The 11,103-nt window shown below is 47.2% G+C and overlaps 1 protein-coding gene across 2 annotated transcripts; it reads right to left on the reverse strand.

Annotated features, from left to right (window-relative positions):
• Positions 1-406: 406 nt before the first annotated feature.
• LOC112622178 (tripartite motif-containing protein 15) lies at positions 407-10,191 on the reverse strand. 2 transcript variants are annotated; one of them, XM_025381437.1, is made up of 8 exons: positions 9,951-10,191; positions 9,311-9,754; positions 6,091-6,186; positions 4,526-4,756; positions 3,789-3,811; positions 2,437-2,552; positions 2,044-2,076; positions 407-1,266 (listed from the first exon to the last, which is right to left on the reverse strand). In XM_025381437.1, exons 2-8 carry the CDS (start codon positions 9,689-9,691, stop codon positions 749-751), a joined length of 1,398 nt encoding a protein of 465 aa, XP_025237222.1. In that variant the 5' UTR covers positions 9,692-9,754; positions 9,951-10,191; the 3' UTR covers positions 407-748. The 2 variants fall into 2 exon arrangements, with proteins under 2 accessions (XP_025237222.1, XP_025237221.1); XM_025381436.1 differs by having other exon boundaries at positions 9,311-10,176.
• Between the last annotated feature and the right edge of the window lie 912 nt (positions 10,192-11,103).

Genomic DNA, 11,103 nt, shown 5'->3' on the forward strand with positions numbered 1-11,103 from the left:
ATTGTCCCATAGTCTGTCATCAGGGGTGTCCTGACTAAAAGAAGGAACAGGATTGTGTCTTGGTCACAGAGGGATCATCACCCTTCCTCTCTGCTTCTACTCCCTCCAGCCATCTCGGCCCTAAATTGCCAACACAGGCAGCTTCCATTGGATTTAAGCCTTTCCTTCAGTCCCATCAGCACTAATTGGGCACATGGAATCCAGAGGTCTGTGAGTCACACTTTCTTAGGGCACTCTCTACAAGTCTAGAGAAATGACCAGAAGGGGAAGGAAAGGAAGGGGCCCTGGGGTCCACCCAGAGCTGATGAAGAGGCCCTAAGCCGTGCAAAGGTGGAGGCATCTTCAGGTGTGTGTCAAAGTACGAAGTGAACTGTATAAATTAGTGCAAGTCCAGCAACACCCTGGATTTCCCACGATGATTATTTTGAAACAGTTTAAACATTTTATTTTAGATCTCTTTTTCTGTTTTTTCCCCGAAAGCCCGCTGGCTCCTAGGTTGGCTGTTGCCCTAGGCACAGCTGAGCCCGCCAGTGGTTCTGCACTCGGAGGTGCAGAGAAGGCCGGAGCGTCACAGAGAGGCTCAGGACGTCAGGGAGCTGAGGGCCTAAGATAAATAAAGTATAAACAACCGCTGTTCGAGACTCAAGCCCCTGTCCTTTCGCCTCACGCGGGCCGCGCGCTGGCCAGGGGCGGAGCTGGATCCCAGGGAGCAGCTGTCTCCGCTTCGCCGCCTTTTGCGCGCCCCACTTCAGCCTTTCAGGGTAAGGCAGGAACCCTTTTTCCAGACGGCAAAGAAAGGAAAGACTTTGCCGGAGAAAGAGGCAGCGAAGGTGAAGATGGGCTCCTGGGTCTGGGCGTTGAGGAGGGTCACCCGTCCGGCCTCGTAGTCCAGGGCGACGCCCACATAGCGCGGGATCTCGCTCAGCGGCAGGTCGGTGCCCGGGGAGGTGCTGGCCCAGCACTGCTGGTGCGAGATGATCACGGCCCAGACGCCGTCCTCGGCGCTAAGGCCCATCTCCCCCTTCCTCCTCACCCCCTCCCCGGCCACCCCCACCGTGCAGCCGCCGCCGTCGCCGAGCTGCAGGTCAACCTGCCAGCGGTGGCGCCCCGAGGAGAAACCCGGGAAGCCCAGCACCGCCGGGAGGCCGTCGAAGCGCAGGGGGCTGTCTGGCAGGTTCTTCTTCTGCCGGGTGTACCTCACTGACTTCCTGTCTTCCGAGAGAACCAGGCTCCGGCTGGCGGTCTGAGGGTCCAGAGTGATGACCCCTAGAGGGAGGAGAGCGCAGACATCAACAGCGGGCAGCAACCACAGATGTTCCTAGAGCAGACCACGCGCGTGGGAGGCAGAAGGAATGCTGGACTCGGGCAGCCTGCCATTGGGCCACTTCTCTGAACCGCCCTTCTACCTAATCAGCCAGTGGTGCTGTAAGGATTTGCTTTTCAAAGTGCAGAGGGAGGGACCAGCAGCATCCCCATCACCTGGGAGCTTGTTAGAAATGCAGAATATTGGGCCCGATCCCACCCTACTAAATCAGAATCTGCATTTTAACAGGATCCCTAGGAGAACTTTCTGCATGTTAAGTTTGAAAAGCACTGATCTATACCAGAGTGAGTGAGGTGATGCTTATGGAAACAATTTCGAAATTAAGCACCAATTAAAAATAAATGTGATTTTTTTTAAATTGCACATTTGTTCAAATCAATAAAGAGTCCAGCACAATGCTGCTCAAAAAACTAGGACTTGATAAGTATTTTTCAACAAGTAATATCTATACAACTAGATGACATTAACTGAGCACTTACTATGAGTCAGGTAATACACTAAGCTCTCTGCATGTATTAATTCATTTAGTCCTCACAGCTACTTTTTTTTCATTTTACTGATGAAGAAAATATTGCGGGACAGAGGCTTAATAACTTGCCCAGTGTCTCAGAGAACTCAAGCAATGAGGATCCAGAATTCATGCATTTTATTGCTCTGTTTGCTGCCATGGACTGAATGGGCGAATGGAAGAATGACTCCCCAAGTCCCGAGCTGTTTACCTGAATCTATTTCCAGATGATGCGCCAAGTTTTCTGAGGGAAGCAGAAATAGAAAAAGAGATCTGTGACTTATTACTTCTTATAGGCACCCCCAGGGGCAAGGTGTCTTGAGTACAATGTGAAGATGAGGACAGAAGCCTTGGCTTCTGCTGTGGTCTAGTGGAGGAGAAGTGGTCCTCACCCTCCTGGAATCTCAGTCCCGCACCTGTCCTTAGGGAGTGGAGGAGATGCTCTGGGAATGGTGCCCCTGAATTAACTGAGATCACTAAGGGAAGGCTCTGGGGAGGGAAGATGTCTTGAGCTGGGTTTCGAGGGCAGAGAAAGATGGAGATGGGTGGAAGGCAGGAGGGCAGCTAACGGGACTGGGGAAAACTGCGGCCCCTTCCCCTTTACCTGAGAACATCCTCATCATCTCTGGGAGGGTGAGTATTTTCCTGTGGAAATCACGGATCTTCTTGACAAGGTCAGGAGAGATGGCCTCAGGACTCACAAAAGTGTTCATCTCACACCTGCAGACAGGTTTAGTAACCAGTTAGGTCCAAATTCCAAAAACAAATGTTTGGGTGAGACCAAGTGAGGCTAAAATCAGACTAAAGAATGATCTTGGCGTCTGTGGTGAATGATCAGATTGAGTATCGTTTCTTTACTTGGAAATGTGTAGTTACTAAAGTAGTAGGCATTTCAGTTAAACCTAAGAGGAACTAACGATAATTACTTCTCAAGAATTGGAGGTGGGCCCCTTTAGGAGAATGTTTGGGTCTGTCGGGGCCGAGGGACAGAGATCATTACCCCTTTTGACCTCTAGAGGGCAACAGGGTACCATTTGAAAACAGCCTTAAACTACCCTTGTGTATGCTGCTATTTGTAAAGGAAAAGAGGCTAGAAAGGAAGAAAAAAAAGGATAAATGAAAATACATATTGCAATGAAAAAAACTCCTGATTCTGGTCCCAGCTCAGTCCTCATCAGACACTTGCTGCATTACCTTGAACACTCTTCACCCCCCGTGTCTCAGTTTCTTCATCAGACTGGAAGATCCCCAAGCCCTTCTAGATCTAAACCTCTAATGCTCTTTGAAAAGCATGTTTGGAGACACTTCCTGATTCATGGACCCTGGGTTTATCTTCCCTGCATGTAAATAGGCACAAAACACGTGACAAGTGTTCCCTAGTCACTACACCTCTCCTCATCTCAGTGCAGACTGCTAATGCTTATAGCAGACAGGGAAGGAAAAGGCCATGCGTTTACAATGCCTCTGGCTCCTGGTGGCTGTCCTTTTACAGTAGCATTAGAAAATCCTGAAGGAAACTAGAGATGTGTGTAAAAAATGAATGAATGAAAGAACAGGCTGGTATTCCCAGTTTCCATGCTTCTCATAGTCTACAGAAAGTATTCCTCCTTTGAATTACATTTTAAATGGTGTTAGATACTGACTCAAGTACTAATAATTTCATAGATTAGATAAATGTTCCTGGATCAACCTAAAAACATGATTATTATTTATAACTTCACTTCTAGGGGAAAAATGTGTCCCCAGTACCAACCAATTTAAAAATGAACCTTTAGAACGCAAATCTTTAGTGAGTTTGGACTGTTTGTGGACGGTTGAATGAGACAATGTGTCTGCCAGAGTGCCTTTGCTTTCCTGGAAGAGGGGAAGTAAGTGGGTGGCAGTAAGTGACCCTGCCCCTTCACCTTCAGTCGTGGTGTTGAGTAAAAGGAGGCAGGACTGGGGAGTGGGCCCTACCTGCTCTGGTTGACTCTGACGTCCTACAAAAGAAAGACAAGAACATACCTTTAGTTTCCATAAGTCCTTCCTGTCAGGGATTCTGTACATCCTTTTTTTTCCTTAAAATATGAGCTCAAAACTCTCCTTCTGCAGAGAGTTGTCCTGTTTAATTACCTACTCATTAGATTGTTCTTTAACACCATGTTTTCTTACTAATTTGGGTCTCTGTAGTCAGTTCATTTGTGCTGGTTTCCCTGTTTCAGCCTTATCGTGGGGGTGGGTTGTGTCTGCAATGATTAGGAGGTGGTGGAGAGCAGGGGCCTGTCTTCATTTATCAGCTGGACCTGATATGAACCAGGATCACATACTCATAACCACAGCAGACACCAGTTACTGAGTTCTTTCTGTGTACCAGTAACCATGCCAAGCATTTTATATGGATTGTTTCTTATAATTCTGCAACAACTTTGTGAGGGAGTTGCTATTGTTTTCCCCATGCTTAGAGAGGTTAAGAGACTCAGTCAAGTCTCACACGATTGGAAGAGCCAACATTCAAATCCAAGACTGTCTGACCCTAAAGCCCTTAACATGACCACAGTGTATGACTTGGGCAATTCTCCAGCCCCTCTGGGTCTGCACTCCCTTAACCTCTCTCCACTTCCCTTTCCTGCTTCTCTCCAGCCCACAGCATGGTGCCCACCCCCTTCCCCGTGGAGTCCCTCTCCTATCACATGAAGTAATAAGGTGTCTCTCACTTGTAGAAGCTCACTTGCTGGCTGCTGACACTTCTCCTCCAGCTCCTTGACCTGGGCTCCAAGCCGGGTGACTTCCTCAGAGACCTTTGTGATATATTCATCCCTCTCCTTCCAAATCTGCTGTTCCAGCTCCTGCAGCCTGGCCAGCAGGAGACACCGCTGTTGCTCCAGCTCCTGCTGCAGCCTCTCAAAAGCTGCTTCCACCTGATGCTTCTTGTTTTCAATCTGAGTCTGCAAGGGATAAAAAGTAGACATGGTTAGGAAGGGGCTCAGAGATAGCTTCCAGGATGATCATCCATATATTTGTTCTTGATTAACAGGGATAGAGAGTAACTAGTTCCAAAACTTATTCTATTTACTAATACACCTAGAAGTAGAAAGGTCTCAGGATGAACTTAAAAGTGATGAGGACTGTGCTGCTACTGTCTGAGCTAGAGATTCTAATAATAATACTACATTATGCTCTCAGAATTATGTTGAAGTTTTCAAAAATATTTCCACAACTACAATACTATCTTAACCCTACTATACCTTCTTAAAGTTAGGGGGGAAGACTGTAGTCATTTCTTAAAGGCAAAAGGAAGTTGTGATACGAGTCAACACAACTTAGTGGGAGAGTGTGTAATTTTGGTTTTAGCCATGGAAATCACCAACTACAGGGCATACTTTGATGAGAGCTGAGGGATAGTGGAGAAGTTGTTTTGTCCCCACACTCTCTCCTTGGTCAAGGTACTAGAAATCCCCACACTGCGATTCCTCCATAACTTTATAGCATGAAAAAAGAGGCATGAGGGACCCAGATGTAGCCACACCACCAGCCTACTGTCCTCAAGGTCAGCCTGTGGTCAGGACTAGAATCCAGACACTAATATACACCTTCTGACCCCAAGCTTCCCATCTGAAGGTGGTGTGTTCAGGCAGACAGACTAAGATGGAAAGAACAATGAATTAAGGGTCAAGAAATCCAGGTTCATTATGAAATTTCACTTTGCTATGTGGCCTTGGGAGCATTGCTTTTCTGGACCTCAGTTTTCTGCTCTGTAAAATGTGATATATAAGATGGATCTTGGATTGCAAGACATCAGAACCACTTCTAGTGCCCATGGTCTGAGATCCCAAATGCCTTTGTGCAGCCACAGGAAGGTGAATGAGAACAGTTTGCCAGGAAACAGATACCAGCCAACAGGTTTCCCCAGAGTCTCTTAAGAAAACCTTCAAAGGGCCGGGCGCGGTGGCTCAAGCCTGTAATCCCAGCACTTTGGGAGGCCGAGACGGGTGGATCACGAGGTCAGGAGATCGAGACCATCCTGGCTAACACGGTGAAACCCCGCCTCTACTAAAAAATACAAAAAACTAGCCGGGCGAAGTGGCGGGCGCCTGTGGTCCCAGCTACTTGGGAGGCTGAGGCAGGAGAATGGCGTAAACCCGGGAGGCGGAGCTTGCAGTGAGCTGAGATCCGGCCACTGCACTCCAGCCTGGGCGACAGAGCCAGACTCAGTCTCAAAAAAAAAAAAAAAAAAAAAAAGAAAACCTTCAAAGGAAAAAGCCAGTGAAGTGGCCTGTACCAGCAGCACTTGAAGCTTCTGGTCTTCTCGACACTTTACATCCTCAATCTCATCTCTCTCCATGCTCAGAGCTTCCAGTCGACTCCTGAGACGATCCTATGGAGAGAAGAATAGGTGGATAGAGGTGACTGAATTAATAATTCAACTCACAATTATTAAGTATCGCATCCTGGGCACACTGTTAAGTGCTGAGGGATTCAAAGGTGGAAAAGGCCCAGTCCTTGTACCTAAAGAGAGATCACCATCTCAGGAAGAAGTCAGTGTCGAGTGGTTAAAATACAGACAGACAAATGCAGTAGTCCAGAGGTACACACAGTAAGATGGGAACACAGAGGACAGCTCTGCCTGTAGTCCTAAGGGAAGGTTGGGAAAGCAGAAAACATTTACAGTGCACCTTGAAAGATAAGATAAATTTCCAGTTGAATAGACAGGGAGAGAAAAGGACTTAGTGCCCACAGATGTGAAGGACCTCTTCAAGGAGAACTACAAACCACTGCTCAAGGAAATCAGAGAGGACACAAACAAATGGAAAAAACATTCCATGTTCATGGATAGGAAGAATCAATATTGTGAAAATGGCCATACTGCCCAAAGTAATTTATAGATTCAATGCTATCCCCATTAAGCTACCATTGACTTTCTTCACAGAATTGGAAAAAACTACTTTATATTTCATATGGAACCAAAAAAGAGCCCACATAGCCAAGACAATCCTAAGCAAAAAGAACAAAGCTGGAGGCATCATGCTACCTGACTTCAAACTATACTACAAGGCTACAATAACCAAAACAGCATGGTACTGGTACCAAAATAGACATATAGACCAATGGAACAGAATAGGAGCCTCAGAAATAACTCCACACATCTACAACCATCTAATCTTTGACAAACCTGACAAAAACAAGCAATGGGGAAAGGATTCCCTGTTTAATAAATTGTGTTGCGAAAACTGGCTAGCTATATGCAGAAAACTGAAACTGGACTCCTTCCTTACACCTGATATAAAAATTAACTCAAGATGGATTAAAGACTTAAATGTAAGACCTAAAACCATAAAAACCCTAGAAGAAAACCTAGGCAATACCATTCAGGACATAGGCATGGGCAAAGACTTCATGACTAAAACACCAAAAGCAATGGCAACAAAAGCCAAAATTGACAAATGGGATCTAAACTAAAGAGCTTCTGCACAGCAAAAAAAACTATCATCAGAGTGAACAGGCAGCCTACAGAATGGGAGAAAAAAAAATTGCAATCTATCCATCTGACAAATGGCTAATATCTAGAATCTACAAAGAACTTAAACAAATTTGCAAGAAAAAAACAAACAACCCCATCAAAAAGTGGGTGAAGGATATGAACAGATACTTCTCAAAAGAAGACATTTATGCGGCCAACAAACACACAAAAAAAGCTGATCATCACTGGTCATTAGAGAAATGTAAATCAAAACCACAATCAAATACCATCTCATGTCAGTTAGAATGGCGATCATTAAAAAGTCAGGAAACAACAAATTCTGGAGACGAAGTGGAGAAATAGGAATGCTTTTACACTGTTGGTGGGAGTGTAAATTAGTTCAACCGTTGTGGAAGACAGTGTAGCGACTCCTCAAGGATCTAGAACCAGAAATGCCATTTGACCCAGCAATCCCATTACTGGGTATATACCCAAAGGATTATAAATCATGCTGCTATAAAGACACATGCATATGTATGTTTATTGCAGCACTGTTCACAATAGCAAAGACTTGGAACCAACCCAAATGCCCATCAATGATAGACTGGATAAAGAAAACGTGGCACATATACACCATGGAATACTATGCAGCCATAAAAAAGGATGAGTTCATGTCCTTTGCAGGGACATGAATGAAGCTGGAAACCATCATTCTCAACAAACTAACACAAGAATAGAAAACCAAACACCACATGTTCTCACTTGTAAGTGGGAGTTTAACAATGAGAGCACATGGACACAGGGAGGGGAACATCACACATCAGGGCCTGTCAGGTCATGGGGGGCTAGGGGAAGGATAGCATTAGGAGAAATATCTAATGTAGATGATGGGTTGATGGGTACGGCAAACCACCATGGCCCGTGTATACCTGTGTAACAAACCTGCATGTTCTGCACATGTATCCCAGAACTTAAAACATAATAAAATTTTTTTTTATAAAAGAAGAAGACTTAGTGCCCCTGAATTGTATACTTAAAAAGAGAGAGGTGGAAGAAGGTGAGAAGAGTATTCTAGGAGGAAGAGACTATGTTCAAAAAGTACTGGAAGCAGGGAATGAATAAGACAGTTCGGGAAAATAGCAGCAAACGCAGCTCAGTCTGGCTAGACATATGGTGCCTTGAGGAGGGTGGCTGAGCGATGAGGCTGGATGGGGAGGAAGGATCCCGACCACAAAGGGCCTTGAATGTCTTGCTAAAGACATTGGACTTTCTTTGGGCACTAGGGATACATGGGAGGATTTTGAGCAGAGGAGTGACTTTATGTTTTAGGAGGATCTGTCTCCCAGCAGATTGAAAGGTGACTGGAAAGGGTGGGAATGGAGACAGGGAATGCAGTTGAGACTGCAAAGTCTGGGCAAGAGATAGGGAGAACCTGGCTGACAGGATAAGGCAGAATTAAAGATTTGGGAGATGTTTCTAAGGAAACCACTTCCAGACCTGGTGACTGGTTGACAAGAGAGAGATCTGAGAGGCTGACGGGAAAGTGCCCCAAGATCAGATGGGAAATTCTCACAATTCTGGACGACTGCCACCCTCCCTTTCTCAAGAAGGAGAGCAGTGCTAGCAGGTTCCCCAGCTCCTCCCTCCCCTCTGCGCCCTGGCAGTCAGGGCCCTAGAAATCCCATTTCCAGTCTGGATCCTGGGAGAACAAATTCACCTTGCCCATAATCTGCAGAAGATTCCACTTGCACGGCAGCTTTCTTTCCATAGTGAGTGAAGCCAAGGCTACAGTTCTTTGCACTCCATCTCTGAGGGGTCCTCTGAGAGCTGGAGCTGAAGTTCCCCCCAGACCAGGAACTAGCACACATCCAAGAGGAGCCTATCTGCCTTCAGTCTGGGAATGCCTCGAAAGTCCCTATAACCTTAGGGTTCCCTAATGTGGAAGCCAGGTCTTTCATCCAGATCCCCACCCGATTTCCTCCCATCATAACAGGACATCATCCTGCCCCAAACGGGCCCTAGGTAAAGTCACACTTCTTACCCGGTAGGGCTGAATGGCTTCGTCCAGGAATCCCACGGTGTGCGCCTGGTGGGTGGGACCTTCTCTGCAGAACACACAGAGGAACTCGGCGTCGTTCTCGCAGAAGAAGTAGATCTTCTCCCCGTGCTCCTCGCAGTAAGTCTCTCCCAGCGGGCCCAGGGGCACAGGGGCCATGGGAGTCTCTGCCTGCTCCTCCTCTTGGCAGAGCGGGCAGAGCAGGATCTTGCCCGAGGACTGGGCCCCCATCTGGGAGAGCGTGGGGAGGCAGAGCCGGCAGAAGGTGTGTCCACAGGGAGCGGTCACCGCATCCTCCAGCGGCCCCACACAGAGGGTACAGGCGGGCAGCTCGTGGACCACCTTCAGGGACGGGGTTGAGGGCATCACGGTGCCTTCCCCAGCCCGTCCACTCCGGCCTCCTTCTCAGACCACGCGAATTCCCTTTCCCTGAAATCGAGTCACACTTACACGAATCGCAGAGTGAAAGGGCTGCAAGGCAGAGAGAGAGAGAGAGAGAGAGAGAGAGAGAGAGACAGGAATGCCAGCACAGGGAAGCCACCTGGCTCCGCCTCCTGTGCTCCCTAGAACCCTGGCCACCACCTATCAGCGGAGTGGGTCCAAATTCCAGGGCGTCTTGAATTACCCAGAATTTCCCAGTGGCGGCCAAGCAAACCAGTTCTTTACTCCTGGCTCCTTCTGGTCCCTAGGGTGGAGAACAGAGCACACCATGAGGTCACAGGGAACCGGGGTTTCCTGGAATCTCTAGACCACAGTGGCTGGGGAGAAGTGGGGAGCAGACGCTTCCTGTCAGATTGAGCAGGTGGGTGCCATAAACTTCTAGCTTTGAGGCGTGCCCACAGCATCAAAGTCCAGGCTGGAGTGAGAGGTGTGGACGTCGGGAGATTCTGTAGGAAGTGTGTGGGCGGGACGCTGTTTCCACACTGCGGGTCGGGTGTAAGGATTGCTCATCGGGACCCCTCTTCTCCCCTTTCCTCCCTCGCCACATCTGCCCATGGTGGCCCCTCCTACGGTCCCAAATCCCCCACTACCTGGCACAACAGTCCCCGCAGGGGTTCGGGTAACACTGGACGATCTTATTTATTTATTTATTTATTTATTTATTTATTTATTTATATATTTTTTACTGTAGCAGGGAGAAGGCAAGAAACCGTAATGCAAATGATTTATGTTGATACACGTTAGAAAATGATTAGTCAAAAAGATAAACAGTTTCAGCCACATTTATCTAGGGTTTAGTATTTTTATATTACTACATTCAATTTTAATAACCCTCTAGGCAAACATTATTACCTTCATTTTTACAGAGAAAGAAATGTAAACTGACTTTCCAAATGTAAAGTGACTTTCCAGAGGTCACAGGGCTAGAAAGTATCATGTCAGGGACGATCCCAGTCTCCTGGAGTAAAGCCCTACGCTCCTCCCACACCCCACGCCAGGACCAAGATCAGCTGCCACGGTCTTTCATCCACGTGCTCACATCTGTGGATAAAACCAGGCCTTCCCCCATTCTCCCACTGGGTGATCAGCCTAGCCCCTTGTGGTTGCTCCCTTTTTACTCTAATCACTTCATCTCCTCCCCTTCCCACCCGATATCTGCTTTTCCTGCCATGAGTGCAGCCCAGGAGCCAATTTGTCCAATACAGAAGCCACCAGTCGCATGTGTCTACTGAGCACTGAAATGTGGCCGGTCTGAATGGCGGCGTGCTGTATATATAAAATACACACTGGATTTTTTTTTCTTTTTCTTTTTCTTTTTTTTGAGATGGAGTCTCGCT

This window comes from Theropithecus gelada, chromosome 4 (assembly GCF_003255815.1).
Source record: "Theropithecus gelada isolate Dixy chromosome 4, Tgel_1.0, whole genome shotgun sequence".
Classification (NCBI taxonomy): Eukaryota; Metazoa; Chordata; class Mammalia; order Primates; family Cercopithecidae; genus Theropithecus; species Theropithecus gelada.